Source organism: Pipistrellus kuhlii, unplaced genomic scaffold, assembly GCF_014108245.1.
Source record: "Pipistrellus kuhlii isolate mPipKuh1 unplaced genomic scaffold, mPipKuh1.p scaffold_m20_p_13, whole genome shotgun sequence".
In the NCBI taxonomy this organism is placed as follows: domain Eukaryota; kingdom Metazoa; phylum Chordata; class Mammalia; order Chiroptera; family Vespertilionidae; genus Pipistrellus; species Pipistrellus kuhlii.
In genome coordinates, this window is record NW_023425438.1 from 9393146 (window position 1) to 9411681 (window position 18536).

At 47.2% G+C, this 18536-nt stretch overlaps 1 protein-coding gene across 10 annotated transcripts in view; it reads right to left on the bottom strand.

The window, feature by feature from the left end:
- Window positions 1–18536, bottom strand: part of LTBP1 (latent transforming growth factor beta binding protein 1) — a 298629-nt gene that overhangs the window by 248954 nt on the left and 31139 nt on the right. For all 10 annotated transcript variants that reach the window (XM_036434787.2, XM_036434781.2, XM_036434780.2 and 7 more), the window contains exon 3: window positions 17179–17476. In XM_036434787.2, the coding sequence (XP_036290680.1) occupies window positions 17179–17476 (298 nt within the window). The remainder of the gene's footprint in view (window positions 1–17178; window positions 17477–18536) is intronic.

Here is an 18536-nt window from a genome sequence, read left to right on the forward strand (position 1 = left end):
AATTCCAGAGATAAGATGCCAGGGAACATTTACGGACAATCAGAAGCCACCAAATATGCAAGGAAATACACCAGAATTAGACAAAAATCAAAACAGCAGAAGTAGCCCAGGAACAACTGGGACTGTAAACTACAGAATATATTAATACATATAAAGGATTGTAAGCTACAGAATATATTTAATGCATATAAAGACATTGAAAGTATGACTGAGCGATTAAAGACTATTAATATAGACTAGATCTGAAAAAGAACTTAGAGATAAAATAAATAACATGGAGATGGGAACTAAAGGACGGCAGAGGTATAGCAGAGCTCGGTGGATAAATGAGCCTAAAGAAACATACCTGTATGCAGCACAGATACAAGAAAAACTACAGGAGAGAGTTGAGAGATATAAAGAATGGGATGGAAAGGTGTATTAGTTGTCTAATTACACTTCTAAAATAAGAACTGGGGAGCGGTAATAGTTCAAGAGGGGGGAAAAATGACTAAGAATTTTTTAAAAGTGAAAAACATGAATTCTCACATCATAATCACAATAAATCCCAAGCAAGTTCAATAAAATCCAAACAGGAAAAAAAAAAAAAAAAAAGATGACCCATAAAGGAATAAGAATCAAACTGATCACCTGCTGATTTGATCATCAGCTGATTAAATAATTAACAAGGAAAGCCAGAGGCCATGGAAAAAATGGCTTCAAAATGCTTCGAAAAAATAACCACCAAGCTACAACCGCACATCCAGGAAACCCGAGGAAATAAAGAGACCCTCACCACAGGAATTTCCGAAAGAAGCCCGTTAAGAAAAACTGTTCCAGAGAGAATGTCTAAAATGCAAGTAGGAATGGTGAACAAAGAAAATAATCAATGTGTGAAAGAACAAAATGAGCATTAACAATACAGAGCAGTGACATAAATACAATCTGTACGATTCAGGTCTTTTCAATGAGCTGTTGCAAAGTAACAGCATTCACCTCTGGAGGGAATGACCCAAGTTGAAATGTCCAAGGCCCCATGGCACTGACAGAAAAGCAGTAATACGGAATATCTTTGCCTTTGTGAATCTAAATAAACATTTCTTAGGTAAACATCTGGGACAGTCACTAAGAGAGCCGAGATAGAGTACGTACGCAGGCAGGCAGTCGGACCCGACGTACGTCGTTATGTGGTTATGTTGCCATCTCCCATTTATTTATTTTTTTAAAAAAAATTTCTGTCATTTCGATGTATGAACATATGTGCTTTATGGTTTTATTATTTATTTACCACCAGTAAAGGTCAGGAATTGTTATCTTTCTTTTAAAGTGTCTTACTGTTTTCACTTCATTGCTGCTGGGTGTGTGCTCCACGTAAGGGACATGGGTGCTTGTGTAGGTGGGTCCCACTTAAAGTGGAAATCAAGTTACATTGCCCATAGGAACAGAAATCCGATGTAACCTGAGGATCTGCTGTAATCCAAAGTAGTTTGTGAGGAGGGAGGGACAATAAGGAGAGGAAAAAAGAAAACTACCCAAAGGGGAACAAAATTAAAGAAAAAAAATTATTTTAAATATACTTTATTGATTTTTTACAGAGAGGAATAGAAAGTTAGAAACATCGATTAGTGAGAAACATCCATCAGCTACCTCCTTCCTACACACCCCCTCCTGGGGATGTGCCCACAACCAAGGTACATGCCCTTGACCAGAATCAAACCTGGGACCATTCAGTCTGCAGGCCGACGCTCTATCCACTGAGCAAAACCGGTTAGGGCAAGGAAAACTTTAAGTACAAATAAAAAGTGCGAGGGACAGTAAAAATTGGATCACCCTCATGGAAAATACCCGAATAACTTTTATAAGCAAGTTCTCCAAAGCATCCAATCTTATACAGGATTTCCTCAAAAAAGTAAGGAGAAGGAATTCTCCCCGGCCCATTCTATTGGGCTAGCATCACTTTAATACCAAAGCCATATCAAAACAGTATGAGAAAGCAAAATTATACGCCAGCTCACTCATGAACACAGATGTAAACTGAAAGCGCTGAAAGATTTAAGAAAGACACAATAGCCAAGTGAAGTTTATTATACGAATGCAAAGTTGTTCCAACGTTAGCAAACCTTTCAATAGAATTCCCCACATTATACATAAAAGGCAACCATATGACCAAACCAACAGATCAAATGATCACATTCAACATCTGTTGATGCTCTCCCTGCAATCTAGCAAGGCAAGCAGCTCCCCTTCACTTGATAACGGGTATCTACAGACATCCTACAGCAAATGTGGCCCTCCATGGTGAAAGGGGAACCGAACCCTTTTTAAAATAAGGAGCCACAAGCCAAAACCAGTTTGGCTCAGTGGATAGAGCATCAGCCTGCGGACTGAAAGGTCCCAGGTTCGATTCCGGTCAAGAACATGTACATTGGTTGCGGGCCCATTCCCGGGTGGGGGGGGGAGCGGGGGAGCAGGAGGCAGCTGGTCGATGCTTCTTTCTCATCCATGTTTCTAACTCTCTATCCCTCTCTCTTCCTCTCTGTAGAAAATCAATAAAATATATTTTTTTAAAAAGATCTAAATAAATAGAAGGACATATTTATACATAAGAAGCATCAATATCAAAGATACGCCCCGGCAGGTGTGACTTGGTTGAGCATCATCCCATATACCAAAGGTCATGGTGGGCTCCTGGCCAGGGCACATACCCAGGTTTCAGGTTCAATTCCTGGTCGGGAGGCAACAGATCGATGTGTGTCTCTCCCATTGATGTTTCTCTCTCTCCCCTCTCCCTATATCTCTCTCTCTCTAAAAGCAATAAAAACATATTCTCTCAAGTGCGGATTTTTTTAAAATGCACATTCATCTCAAATTATATACTGATTCAATGCAATAATCAAAATTCCAGCCAGGTTAAAAAAAAAAAGTGACAAACTGATTCTCTAATTACATGGAAATGCAGCTGATTCAAGGATAGACCAATATAACAGGACAGAAAATTCAGAAACAGACTTACACATCCCCCCTGAGGGGGATGGGCCCCGGGAGCCTGCAAAGGCAATGCATGTTTTCTTTCTTCAGTGCACACGGGAATGTTGGCTTTCATGATTAGCCTTTAAGCTGTGCGGGCTGTAAATTCTATGTCCTTTTCATAACTGATATATTTTTCTAACAATAAAAAATAAAGATGTAGAGCTGGAATTTAAAAAGCTAAGGTCCTATAAAAACATTGTCAACATACAATAGGACAGCCCATAGGAACGCGTTTCTAACCAAAGTCCTAGGAAAAGTGATGCAGTAAGCAACAGGTATGGAGTATTTGTAGGCGGTGAAGTGTTTACAGTGAAGCACACACTTCTTCATTCTCCTCTGCTCCCCCAAGTCTTCCACGATGCACAGAACCACTACCGCAGAAGAGACGTTTTACAGAGCACGTGTGAGCAAAGAGTGTGTACAACCATCTGGTGGCCACCTCCCCAGCACTCCCGTCTTCACGCTTCGTCTCTTCTCCGGACTTCAAGTCCCAACCTTGGCAAAGCACGCCTTATTGCCGGAGGGAAGATAATAGCGTTCCATGTTGGGGGTCTCAACATGTATTTTTCTTCTCTAATTTTCCAAAAAATACTTTCGTGGCACTCTATTCCGCTTTAATTGCAGCAGGCCTCGGAGATGCTGTGGCTCAGCTCCAGGCCACAATCACAAAGCGAGTATCGCAAGAACGCAAATCGTAACCGTCCTGCGGGTGGAGGGTCTTGCTTTCAATTTGTAAAATAAAAATAAATTAAAAACAAAAACAAAAACCACAGTATCTGTAAAGCACAATAAGCTAAACCCCATAGAACAAGCTATGCCTATACTTCTCACACCATGGCATCAAGGAATCTAAACCAGTGAGAAGCGATTTTTTTAAAATGGAAACCAAAAAAAAAAAGATATATATATATATATATATATATATATATATATAGAGAGAGAGAGAGAGAGAGAGAGAGTAATAAGTAAGACTGAACAACAAAACCTCTTCCAAAGCCACGCAAGGGCTGCCTTACGAACTCATTTGTTTCTCATTTATTTCCCCCATTAACAACGTGTTGCTAAAAATCCCAAGAGAATAAAGCTTTGCTCCTATGAAGGAAGCCCTCTCCCTTTGCAGCCAGGGATCCGAGGCTGTGGCTTCGGCCTCCGAAGAGAGGCGGCCGTGCCCCGTGAGCAGAGGCGGCGGCTCCAGGTTGCCCTGCCAAGAAACGACAGAGGCCGGCGGATCCACACCGCCCTCCTCGGAGCCTGGCATTCCGCAGCAGGAAAACAAAACCGACGTCCATGGCAAAGCAAAGCTTGCCACCTGCTGCCCGGTGGCATAATCGTAAAAGTTCAGACTGGGCCCACGTTCTGTACGCAAGCCCTTTTCTGAACGGATCGGTATGGATGTCTGCGTATACTGTATTTTATTTTATTTTTTTTGCACTCGTTCTCACTAATGTTTTTTTAAGAGAGAATGTCAGCCACGACGTTTTTTAACTGATTCTGTTTCCAACCCTTTACATAATCAGCCATAACAAATACGCCTAAACAAAACAAACAAAACAAAAACAGCAAAGACAACGCTGCACACTATGATACACGCTGTGTGTATAATAGATGGGCTGATGTGCCCTTGTGTTTATTACAGTATCCAGGCCCGGGAAGAATTCCTTTGAAAACGTGCCAGCATTGTCCTGGGATCCAAGGCCTGTCATCGTTCTAGATGACACTGAAGACTAAGCCCGTTTCCTGACCCACGTAGACTCCAAAATGCAACCAGCGCTGAACGTGAGTATAGAACATTTGTATTACAAAACATGAAGTAGCAGCCCAGCTAACCAAAAAGAAAAAAAAGCTCGCCTCCAGGATTTCAATATTGCTTTGTCAGCTCTAAGTATTCAGGCTTCTAAATATCTTAATTATGTTAAATTAGCAAGCGTTTTCGTTGGTTGAATAAAATAGTTCTAGTATTCTTTTCCATTGGAATTCATTCTAAGAAAATCTGAGAAATAAAAGCATTTTTGCTCTCCCCCTAACCCCCCTTCAAAGAAACCACACATCTCAAGTTTGGCCTGATTCTTGTGATTCTGTAGATCTGTGTATCCATGCTATCATCCCCTCAAAAAGAAATATAAGATACTCCCAGGGAGAAAGTGAAACTATGCAATATTTAGGAGGGAAAATATTGAGGGGAGAAGAGGCAGAGAAGAAAGAGGAGAGAAGAGGCAAAAAGGAGAGGGAAGAAGGGAGGGGTGGTAGAAGGGAGAGGGGAGAGGGGAAAGGGGAGAGAGGGGAGAGAGGAGAGAAGGGGAGGAAGATATGGGGAGAGAAGGAGTAAGGGGAGAGAGGGGGAAGGGGAGAGGGGAGAAGGGAGAGGGGAATCAGTCCCTCTTCCTGGACTAATTATTTCAAAAGTAAATCATCCAACACTCTCTAGCAAATTTTGGCTCCCTAGCTAAATTAAACAACAAATATAAGCAAAGGTGGGGGGGGGGGTCGCATTTTTTATTGTTTAACACCACCCAATAAATAATGCCATTTTTCTTACAGACTTCAAAATAATAATGACTAATGAGAATCGATCCAAATAAAAACTAAACAATACAATCCAACTAGAAAGGTAGTTAAGAGCCCCTGGACATTTAGGTGGGACTCACCTCTAGGTCATCATAAAGACATCCTGGAAGGTGTGGGCTTCCTATCACCTAAGGCAGAGGAAGAGGACTGAGCTGAGCACTCTGAGTCTAGCATGAAAACCAAAGAGAGAAAGCGGAGATCTGTATTCAAGGAGCGTCAATCACATGAAGTGGTTATGGCAAAAGCTATACAGCCAACAAAGGCAACGATAGAAAACCGGAGTCTGATGGACGCTTGAAGAAGAAACCAAGATCTTGATTCCTCTGCAGGGCATGATGACCTGCCACAAAAGATGGGAGTGTTCACCTGACCAACACAGAAGAATCTTGTTCTGATTATGGGCTGGTGAATCTGAAGACAGGGGCAGAGTGGAATAGGGAAAGGGAAGCATTCAAAGACCATTTCCACTGGCCGCCACTCCCGAAGCGAAGATGATGTATTATTTGATTTGACGAGAGAGAGAGAGAGAGAGAGAGAGAGAGAGAGAGAGAGAGAGAGAGAGAGAGAGGGAGGGAGGGAGGGAGGGAGGGAGGGAGGGAGGGAGGGAGGGAGAGAGAGAGAGAGAGAGAGAGAGAGAGAGAGAGAGAGAGAGAGAGAGGGAGAGAGAGGGAGAGAGAGAGAGAATATGAATCATTAGACTACACATAACTTCTCACCTGGCATCTAAAGGAACCATCTTCTTGACTGGTAGATAGTCTAAATTCCTCTGTTTTAAAGGAAATTAGCTTTCCTCTTAAAACCACACAGCCAGCTCCTTTTGGCATCCCTTTCTCTAACCTGCCCATCAACCCCCCAACCAGCTTCCCACGAGAAAGTCTTACACTTCTTTAGCGGCTGTGAGAGGCATCTCTCCATTTCTCACAGCCCCGCTCAGAGATCCTCTCTCTGACTGTCAAGGCCTTCCATAATCTGATCCTACCCACCCAATCTCATCTCCTACCGCTCTATTCTTCCTAAACAGACCGGTCAGTTCTGGGGAAATAGGAGACTCATTCCAACATAGCTCCCACCCTATCATTTCCTGCACTTCAAGGTCAGCTTCTCCTTCACTTCCCCACATCCTCCAGACTCGGTAAGTGTTCCTCTGCTCCGGCACTCACTTCCTAATGCCTCACTAGGATTTATAATAGGTAGTCATCAACTAAGGACTTATCCTATATTATTAACTACTTTTTAGGCATGTTAAGCTTGATCCTTTTAATTAGAGTGCCAATAACATATGGCTGACACTCAATAAGTATTTGCTGACAGACTGAATGAACCAACTACAGTAAACCTAAAGTGTGTGTTGTGCAGGTGAGGAGAACTGTGATCTTATCTTCATGATGGTTATAGGTGGTTCAGGGGTACATGCAAGATTTTTGTCTGTATCAATCACCAGCTTCTCATAGGACAGGAGAATTCTGAAATATATTACTCAATGAATAACTCATAGACAAGTGGAATTTCCCCCCCAAAAAAAATCCAATTTAAATTTTGTAATTAAAAAATTAAATAAGTACTAATAACATTCTTCCCATACAAGTACCCCCCCTCCTTTGAGAGTTCTTGAAATGTTTGACGAATGGGAAGTTTCATATGAAAAGAGTTTCTTACAAATAAAAAAATTTTATAAGACCATGTACTAGAAAATGGGATAAAGGTTGGTAGATTATTCATATAATAAGTATGTGAATAAACATGTAAAAAACATTCGCCTTCACCAAAAAAAAAAAAAAATCTAAGGAAATTAAATTGAAATAAATCTGTAAGCAATGTGATAAAAACATACATCACGGGAATGTTTAAAACCACTAAGACTTTACAAACTATACCTTACTTGATTTACCAAAGTCTTATTTGAAAATAACCACACTTACTGTCCCACGTAGTATCAAATATCTACATATAACTAACATTTACTTTTTTTTTAATGTATTTTATTGATTTTTTTTTTTTTTTTTTTTCAGAGAAGAAGGGTGAGGGATAGAGAATCAGAAACATCCATCAGAGAGAAACATTGATCGGCTGCCTCCTGCACACTCCCCACCGGGGATGTGTCCGCAACCAAGGTACATGCTCCATACCGAAATCAAACCCGGGATCCTTGAGTCCGCAGGTCGACGCTCTATCCACTGAGCCAAACCAGCCAGGGCAGACTAACCTTTACTTTGACTTAAAAAATCACCACATCAAATTAATACGAAGCAACGTGGCAACAAAGAAATGAATCACGGAGACCGGGAAGCATGCCAGCCTTACTTGAAGTATTTCTAACAGCACACTAAAGTTTCCAACGATTCAGGTTCGTGGGTCACCTTCCAATCATCAAGTCAAGTAAGTTGTGAAATGCTTGCCCTCACACATGAAAATGGGATGTTTAGAAACTCCTGTTACTCCTTCAATAGAGCTTCATTAAGTCCAGAGCTAAGTAGGAGCTACAGGAATGGAAGAGGAACAGAGAAAATTTTGCCGGGGGGGGGGGGGGGGGGACGCAATGTTGGGGGAGGAGGGAAGATGGTTATTTGTTCCCAGGGAGTGAGGAATGAGAGAGGACCACCGCTTCCTTTCACATTCCTTCTCTCAGAGTAAAGTGCACCCTAATCTTCTCCAAATGCCCATGTCGTCTTCCTGTTTGAGTTAAGAACATCCTTCCCGGCAGTATAATTAGGAGGGATTAGCTGCTGCATAAAGAGGCTTTGGACAAATTAAGAAAGAATGGAGTCTCGCTTTAGAGTCTGTCCATCAAGCCTCTAAACGCCAGCGCTGGCAGAGCACCAACGCCAGGAGGGACTGAAAAAGGCGGCACTTTGAAAGCCATCGGAGTGACATGTAAGTTAAGGCAGCCCTGAAATGAGAAAGCTTTAGAAGTAAATTCCGTACGTGTGACACGCAGGCCGGCTAATCTCCAAATATTTGGCAACAGCTTCTACGCTGGTGACCTACTATAGTGAAGTAATCGTCACGTTTTCTTCATGAGATACAATATGCTGTGACTCAGGGAACCTTGATTCTTTGGAAAATAAATGATTTTTTTTTTTGTCTGACAACAGCAATTCACTTAAAATTTATGAAACGAAAATGCCTCACTTCTCTGTCCTTTTTATTTATTAAAAAAAAAATACTTAAAAATATTGTGCAAAATGTTTTCACCATTTTGATAAAAAAGCCAGACCGTGATATATGAAAGATAGCAAAGAGAACATGGAATAAGAGGTCAGGTTCAGCGCTAGCCAGTGTGGCTCAGTGGACAGAGCGTCGGCCCAAGGACTGAAGGGTCATGGGTTCAATTCCAGCACGAACCTTGGTGCAGGCTCAATTCCCGGGCCTGGTCCGGCCTGTGTGGGAGGAGATGTGTCTCTCTCTCATCCCTGCTTCTCCCTCCCTGTCCCTCCCCCTCCCTTCCACATTAAAATCCAATGGCAAAGTATCCTTGGGTGAAGATTAACAAAACAAAGAAGAGGTCAGGTTCAGGTCACAGCTCTGCGTCTACCTTCCCGTGTGACCCTGGGAAGGCATTCACTCCTGCAAGTTATGAAACTTTCTGGTCTGAGCTGGTTGAAAATTTCGGAAGATCAAAAAAAAAAAAAAAAAAGGCAACAAAAAACCCACCCTAATCCAAGTGTTCTATTTCCTATGATGCTCAGGGAACTTCCCAGCAGGACAGGAACCCACAGTGACTCCGTTCAAAGTCACTGACCCTCCTGTGCTCCGGTCAAGGCGCGCCCCGGGAGTCACACCCATCACGCTGGGATCACATCAACGCTGAGTGACAGCCGACGTCAGCCTGCTGCCCCCGGGTCCTTCCTCGGAGAGCCGAGCCAATTTCGCATCCAAGTTCAAATTATTAATATTTCATTAAATCCTGAAGAGGCCCAAAACGTTCAAGCGCAGACACTGGGCTTACGGTGTCTGGAATTTCCCCACGAGACTGGCATCCAGGCTCTGCCGTCGCCTCTGTCAGTGGCAGTGCCTCACGCCCATCGCAGGCTTCCCGGGAAGCGCAGGGAGCGAGAAGACCTAGTGCTGAGGGGTCCCGGCCCTCAGTGGCGTCTGAGCCATGAGAACTCCTGGTGACATGGACAGGAATAGGCCGGCAGCGCTGCCACCACACGGAGGGAGGCCTGGGAGGAGCGGCTGTCCTGCCTGGTGAGTGGGGCGGCTGAGTCAACGAGTGCCTGCTCCCATCGGCGACCCTTTGAACTGGTCTCTTCATTACTTTGGGGAAACTGAGGCAGCCCAGAAGATGTGTTATCTGCACTGCATTCCTGCGGGGTCAGACTTTTCCATTAAGAGCAATCCCATGCGATCCCCCTCACTTACACATTCAACAAGCACGCACGGGGCCAGGTGGGGTGAAGCACAGAAACAGCAAGGAATGCTGTGAAGAGAGGGGGGGGGGGGGGCAAGAAAGGCTCCCCAGTAAGTGACAGGGGAGCAGAGAATGGTTCCCTGAGGACACTGAGATGGAAGAAGGAGCAGGTGCTGATCAGAGGAGAGGAGAGTGTGCCCGGGGCACGGGGTGGGGGGAGAGAAAATGTGCCAGGAAGGAGCTGGCAGGGTCAACAGCTGCCTGCGTACGGGGACAGCCAGGGGAAAGGGAACACATGCGACCAGGCAGCCCGATCCCTGAGAGGGGCAAACAGGTCCTTATCCTCGGAGCACGGAGAAGTGGGGCAGGGCCACAGGAGACAGGTCTTTGGAAAAGATCCCTCTAGTCGTGGACACAGGTTTGGCCTTAATTCTCTCATCCTGCCTAATAAAAGAGAAACATGCAAATTGACCGCACTTTCGCTACGCCCACCAGCCAATCAGGGTGAGTATGCAAATTAACCCAACCGAGATGGCGGTTAATTTGCATATCCAGGCCAGAGCAAAGACTGAGGACAGCATAGAAAGAAGCCAAGCACTGCAGAAGGGAGCGAAGCTGCGGAGAGGGAGGCAAGCAAGAGGGGCAGGGGAGAAGGGAGGGAAGCAGGCGGGGCAGCGGACACCGCAGCAGGAAGTCCTATTGCAGGAATCTTCCTGCAGCAGGCCTCTAGTACTTTATAAAGCCCCAAGCGCTTAGGACAGAGGGGACAGTCAAAGCCTCCCCCCCGCACCCCCCACCTCAGAGGGGAGTCCACCTAACTCCAACGGGAATGGGAACATTGTCCAAGCCACTATTTCGTTCCCCCCCTCCCTGCCGGCCTTTCTGGTCCCTCCCACTCTCCCGCATGACCCTGAAAACCTCTCGTCTGAAAATAGCCGTCCTGGCTAACGGCAGGCGTTTTCTCCTGGATCAGCAAATCTCGGGGCTCTCTTTTCCAGGCGCATAAGTAGACATTCTTTCCACTTAGAAGCTCTTGCCTGCAGGACGGTGAGGCCAGCCATTCCTGCGGGGTCCCCGCTAACACATCGGGGGCGCAAACAGCGGTGGAAATAAACTGGCATCAAGAGCTTCGGGAAAAGCATGCCTCCTAAACATTGCTTTTTATTTCCTGCGTAGGTATGTTTTATGTAATCTGAGGTGTCCTCGTCCCCTCCCTCACACAGAACTCACATCTTATTGGCTCTTTATTCTGATCCCAAAGAGCTGCCATAAGAATGTGGTCTCACTCTGCTGGAACGAAAACAGGCGCCTCGGCCAAGGCAAACACGGAGAGAGGACGGAGGGCGACCCCAGGCGCAGCATCTCTGGAATGCCGAGCGGAGCCAGATGTGATTTTCACTGCAATCGGCAGGACACCCCAAGACCAGCTCTAAAAACCGTTCTTGCGTTTGACATCGGCCCTGGGGGCCTGGCCCGCAGCTCCCGGGTCAGCCAAACTGCGCTCTGTTCCAAAAGCTTCTGGGCGGATTCACCACCCGGTTCCACTGTCGGTTGCAGGCAGTCCTCTGACAACAAATGAACTCCATTTTCCCACACAGATCTATGACCACGTACAAGAATCATGCCACGGGAGTCACTTTATCAGGCCTGAGGGCCCTGGTGTCATGGTCGCAGAGAGGGACATTCCTAGTCCTCTGTCCTCTCCCACTCTGTCCACGTCTGCCCGGCCCTTCCCAACGCCTCCGTCGCAGGCCACTCTGTTAGTGGGTGGGGCTTCTTTCAAATGTTCAAATGTCCCGGCCTCAGCTACGAGTGCTACAACACGCTCGAACCTTCTCCCTACAGTTTTCACTGTGGGTGTCGTTTCACTGCTGGAGGGTTTTGGTTTTTGTTTTTTTATTTTGTAGGGCTATGAGAGAGTCCAAACAGAGGGAACAACTTTACATCTTGCTGTGGTTGTTGTTGGTAATTAGGAGAGAATACATCCAGGAACATTCCAGAAAGTCTCCCATCCTTGTCGGTGTCTCAGCACAGTTTTCGTTAAGACCGGACCACAGTGAGAGGAGGCCGAAAACTCCACGGCATAGACGTCGCCCAAGGCTGCCTCCGGTCCACTGAGAAGGTGGAACCCATCAACCCCACGTGGATTCTGAAGGACCTTCTCTGTATCACTTGATAAATGCTCGATGTGTTTGAATTACTTCTGTCTTATAAAAGGACGTTTTCTAATGTGCTGTTCTCCCCCCCCCCCCACATCCCTGGGAAGAAAATGTTGGGCAGAGGGACAGTCAATGGCATCGGATAAATGCAGTCCTCTCAGCTGGTTTGAGACAGGAAAAAGCTAATATTTCTGAGAAACGAGCCACCAGCCTCAGGAACATCGGGGTACCATCGACGGTGAAAACAGCCAGCCCCCGGCAAGAAAGAAGACTGGGCCCACGTGAGCTTTGTAGATAGAGGTGACACCATACCCTGAGTAAAACCAGGCTTCCTTTTCCAGCCGGAGAGAGGGGACGGGGACCTTGTCTCCTGCAAAGTGTTTCCTCCTGACCCAGCCCAGATAACAGCTCCCCGTCTGGCAGAGCCTGTGGGCGGTTTCACACCAGTCACACAGCTCCACGGAGCAGCAGGAGGGCCCGAAACAAATGTTTATGGGAATCCTCGACATATTCATGTGACTAAAGACCTTGGCCAGTGAGGAAGCAGCTCTGGAAAGCTAAAGGGTTTTGAATGCTGTTCCCTTGTAAGCCAGTCAATGAAAAAAAACCACCACATGACCTCACTCATTTGTGGATAATAAAGAACATTATAAACTGATGAACAAAAAGATAGATACAGAGACAGTAAAGCAACAAAAAGACTGTCAAATTACAGCGGGAAAGGTAGGGAGATCTGAGGGAGATAAGAGATCAACCGAAGGACTTGTATGCATGCATATGAGCATAACCAATGGACGCAAAACTCTGGGGAGGGAGGGCATGTGTGGGAGTGGGGAGAGGGGGGAATTGGTAAGATATGTATACACATAATACCTTAATAAAAAAAATTAAAATTAAAATTAAAAGAAAGAATTAACACCTTTTTAAACAGGTAACGCAAGGCAAGACCTATGACTGAACAGTGGCAATTCTCCAAACACACTGCTGATGCAATGGGGATAACATTCATGGGATGCAACTGTGAGAGGAGCCTGAGGGGTGAATAGGGACTTTCTGAAGAACCCAGTGTCACAGAGTGGGGTAGGTGCCCGTTCAGAACATCAGAAAAGGGGCTGCCAGTGGGTACGTGGCAACATGAAGTGTCATTTGTTCCTTGCATCAGCTCATGAAGTAACCATTACTTTTTTTTTTTCAATGTTGCTTCACTGTGTCCTTTTGGAATTGTTAGGTGGACATCTTAGTCTTTAAAGTGGTTTTCAAGCAATCTTTAGAACTTTTCTATGACCCCTCGTCTTCCTCTACATCAAGTTCCAATCCATTCATGTCCTCGATGTGGTCATGTTCAAATATGTCCACACATGCTTTGCTATTTCTCCCTTCAAGAAATGCAGCTAAGCCCTAACAATCGGTTTGGCTCGGTGACTACAGCGTCGGCCTGAGGACTGAAAGGTCCCAGGTTTGATTCCAGTCAAGGGCATGTACCTTGGTTGCGGGTACATCCCCAGTGGGGGGGGGGGGGGGGGGGTTGCAGGAGGCAGCTGATCAATATCTCTCTCTCATTGATGTTTCTAACTCTCTATCCCTCTCCCCTCCTCTCTGTAAAAAAGTCAATAAAATACATTTTAAAGAGAGAGAAAGAGAGAGAGAGAGAGAGAGAGAGAGAGAGAGAGAGAGAGAGAGAGGGAGGGAGGAAGGAAGGAAAGAAACTCAGCTAAATTCCTCTCCCTTGGAGGGTGGTCTGACTTGGCGACTCACTTCTGATGAGCAGAATGAGGAAGGGAGGATACACTGTTTCCAAGACTGAGGACTGAAGAGGCACCGTGGCCATGTCCCAGCTCTCTCCAGTGTGGGCTCACTCGCGCTGGGAGGCCAGCATCGTGTCATGAGGACACTCACGCACCTCAAAATAAGATAACCTGAGAACTGGTACAATTCTCAAATGCAGCAAGATGGTCCTATCATCCGTGCTGCCTTGGCAGTTTGAGTAAGTGTGAGTTCAGGTGGTCGTGTCATTCCCGAAATTCATCCGTGGGCCATCTGCCCCCTCCCTGTGCACCCCTCTCAGGTGGTAGCCAGTTATTTCAACATCTCCCTACGAGCAGGACTGGATCTCATACATCGTAATACCCGCTGCAGTCTCAGGGCAACCTCTGAAAGCTTTTGAAGAAATTACCAGGACTGGTTAGTCGCTCAGGCCATCTCTTCTCCTAACCCCTAGCGCCCAGTAGACACACAGTCTCTGAAGCACATTACCCAGAGGCATGCCGGGACATAGGCAGGCCTGGTTCCCCGAGCAGTGCCATGCAATGCCGTGGCTCACACACATGTGCTGGTCTCCTGGGGCATATAGACGTTAGGCTTGCCATAGACGGTAGCCTATTTAGTACGCAATAAATAGCACTGTGTCTCAAAAATGTACATGCCTTCCTTTAAAAATTCTTTACTGCTAAAAAATACTAACCACCACTCCACCACTGAGTCTGTTTGGGAAAATGGCACCAATAGACTCACTCAACACCAGGGCGCCACAAACTCTCAATCAGAAAAAAAAAAAAAGAAAGAAAAAAGAAAAAAGCACGCAATATCTGAGGGGCACAATAAGCCAAGGTGCAATAAGAGGGAGCGCAATCAAACAAGGTATGCCCACCATGTGAGAGCTGACACCTCAGCCTCCTCTTGGACTCACCACATTCTTGTCCAAATTATAGCACTTCTGAAGGGAGGGGAGGGGAGGGGAGGGGAGAAGAAAGTAAGTTTGCTCCTTTATTTGACATCTGACGTATGGTTCTCACCAACAACCCACACAGACACTTCACAGAGGGTCACCGCCTAGCAGGGGACGGTGCCATTCAAGATGAAGCATGTCGCTTGTAAATGACTTCCCAGTTTACGTAAGTAACGACGCTGGAGAAAGAATGACTGGCGCGCTCAGTAATCGGACTCCTGCGTGCCAAGGCGTAGCTCCACGCAGCCCTGCCTTTGAGATCCAGAACAATGCCGGGGAGAGCTGCCTCGGTGTGACACATCCCTTCAAGGACACGGTGACACGCATGTTCTGGCACCGGAAAGCACGACTCGCCGTCCTTCAGAGAAGGGGTCAGCACACCACAGCTCAGGGGCCGAAAAGCTGGCCCACGGCCTACAGTCTAAGAATGGTTTCTGCATTTTTAAAGGGCTGAGGGGGGGGGGGGAACAAAAAAAAAAAAAAGAATGATATTGGGTGACATGTGAAGTTTATATGACATTCAGCTTTCCATAGCCATCAATAAAGTTTTACTGGAGCGGTCACACATTCGTTTCGGCATCGTCTGTGGCTGATGTTGCGTTATGAGGACAGAACGGAGGAGCTGGGACAGAAACCCCGTGCCCCCCAGCACCGACAATATCAGAGCCCTCACAGGAAAAGCTCACTTCAGGGCATGGATGCCCGATCCCACTGCCTCCACTCACAGCCCTAGTCTGCCCGCATTTTAACCCAAACACTTATTATTATAAATTATTATTATTATTATTATATTATTATTATTATGGCCTTCAGCAAATGACTTCACCACACTGCACCTCATTGTCCTCACCTGTAAATGAAATTAATTAGTGATTACCACACAGGGTCATTGTGAGTGATACATTGATAATATATAATAATAATATATACAAAGCACCTGAAACAGTACCTGCTGGCTAATTGACTAAGTATTGGTTAGGAAACACTGCTGCTAAGGATGAGTTATCACCACGATTCCTTCTTGCTGGGAGTAGCGGGATGCAAATATCTTCCGAATAAAAGGCCAGCCACGTGGTTGGATTTCAAAACAGCCCCTCCCCCGATCCGCTTGTCACGGCAGAAGTGAAGTGCGAGACAATGAGGAATGAGAGAAAACTGAAGAAAAGCAGGAAGAAGAGGGCCGAGGAGGGAATGCAAGGAGAAAGAACGAGTCAGAAGGCCTGTTCAGACGGGATGTATAAATGAGGGACATTTCATCCACAGGAGCCTGAGGGCGGGCCGGGTCCTCACCACCACCTGGAGCCTGTTCCCGGCGGGGAGAACACACTGGGAATCCCAAGCTCACAAATGACTGCTGGGTCAGGCCCGCTCTTACGCTGAGGGCTTCCTGTAGTTTACATTCCCAGGCAAAGGGCAAGCGATCGTTGCGGTCAATTCTGCATCTTGTTACCCACGCGGAGCAGCTAATGACAAGGCACCATCAGCCCCGGGAGCCGCTCCACCGGGGCCCAGGCTGGATCCGGGCTCTCGTCTTGCTCGGAACAGCTCTCCCCGATGCGCAGAGCAGGCCCTGCGCCCAGAAATAGAACAGGAGCTCACTCCCCAAAGACGCCTGCGCCTGCGGGGCAGCTGGCTGGTGCCCTCCACCTGCTCCCGGCTGGGACCTCCTCTCCCCGAGGCCCCGCTCCGCTGGGAACGGATACCTTCTCTGTGCAAAGTGCAGTCCCTGCCTTCTCCGTGGAGCTTTACAGATCACACTGTGTGTGTCTCTTTGCAAATTATTATTTCCAAGCTCAAGAGCACTCTCCTCCCCCCCAAAAAAAGGGATTTTTAAACTCACAGTCCACCATAACCAAACAATTCTCTCTCCTATTCCCCTTCCACCCCCACTCCCTGTCATCTCCACGCCTGCTCTGGCCTGTGCTTAGAGCAGTGGTCAGCAAACGGCGGCTAGAGAGCCACAGGCAGCTCTTTGGCCCCTTGAGTTTTTAGCAAAGGCCAGCTTCGGGGTACCCTCATTAAGTTAATAACCATGTACCTACCTATATAGTTTAAGTTTTAAAAATTGTGGCTCTCCAAGGAAATGTCAATCGTTGTCCTGTTGATGTTTGGCTCTGTGGACTAATGAGTTTGCTGACCACTGGCTTAGAGTCGGGGCTCCCTGCAGAGGCTAAAGGCACACGCATCAAGTGTTTCTCAGAGACGCGGCGTGTGAGCCTAGCATGTGAAGCCTTAAGGAAGGCAGAGACAGACATGATAGTGCACGTGACTGCTGCCCACCGTGCAGGGAAAGGAGGGTGGTTGAAAGCGACTCCTCCACGAGAGTAACTGAGATGCCCCCGGGCCGGAGGCACGTTCAAAACACTCACTGAGAACGTCTCTGCTGGGAGAGTCCCACGGCCGGCTTGGGCTTGAGGGTCAAGGTCATCTGGGCCACGGGGCTGACCCTGGGGAGGGTGCCCGCCTTCTTCGAGGACACGCGCCTCGCCGCTGGCTCAGGGGGGACCCAGGAGGCCGAGGGCCCGGCACCCTGCCCCGCAAACCCCGGCGGCGAGGTGTCCTGGGCGGCGGTCATCTCGCAGGCTTTGCCCTTGGTCCCCGGTTTGCACACGCAGAGCTGAGGCCGGAGACACAGCCCTCCATTCTGGCACGGGGGCACGCAGCTGGCTGCAGAGAGAGAACAGGAGACAGCGCGTTGGAAGGAAAGCATCACGGACGTGGCTAATGCTTCCGAAGGGTCAACAGTCACCCATCCAGGGAAGCCCGACTTAAAGATGTCAGGATGACGATGACTGTAGTGATGGCAGCTCATATGTATTAACATCTTTCTACGTGTCGGGCACTGTTCTCCTGCATATCAACAAACCTGCCCAGCCAGCGTAGCTATGAACCCAGAGGTCAGGGTTCGATTCCCCATCAGGGCATTCGCCAGGGATTCGGGCTCCATCCCCAGTGTGGGGCATGCCGGAGGAGGCTGATCAGTGGTTCTCTCTCATCATCGATGTTTCTCTCTCTATCTCTCCCTATCCCTTCCTCTCTAAAATCAGCAAAAAGATGTTGTTGTTGTTTTTTATTTTAATCCCCCAGCAACCGTTTTAGTCGATATTTTATTCTGCCATTGTACTGATGAAGGGGTTGGACAGCTGTCAAAGGAAACACGATTATTAGTCTAGGGAGGAGCTGGGCTTTTTATCCAAGCGAACTAGCGGCCAAGCTGTCGTTCTCATCACTGCACTCTGACCGCCTCTCAGAAATGCATCAGAAACTCAGGGGAATAACTTAAGAAAACGCTCTGCCCTTCCCTGTCAGCGGTGCCCTGTGGCGTACGTTTAAGCTTTCGGCATCCAGGTCAGACTTGGCAAAGTAACCAAAGCCCACAGCCAACCACAGCCCCCTCAGAGCGAGCTCCAGACCTTACCCCGCATGAGCCACCAGCGCCCAGAGACAGTCTCTCAGACACGGGGCCCAGCCCACCGTTTTCTTCCACGAGAGAAATTCAAGATGTAAAAGGCGGAGAGTCGCCCGATAGACATGGTTATGCCTTTGCCAGGGCGCTGTACACCATCCCTGACTTTATAATGAAAGACAACCCAAAAGCAACAGCCCCCTCCCCTCCTGCGTGCCAGGATGCGTGTGCTCTGCGTCATCAGGCGCGGGGCCAAGCACAGTTTTAAAGTCAGGAGGGCTCTTGGTCTCGGGTAAGGTAAGTGGATTTTATCGGCCCCAG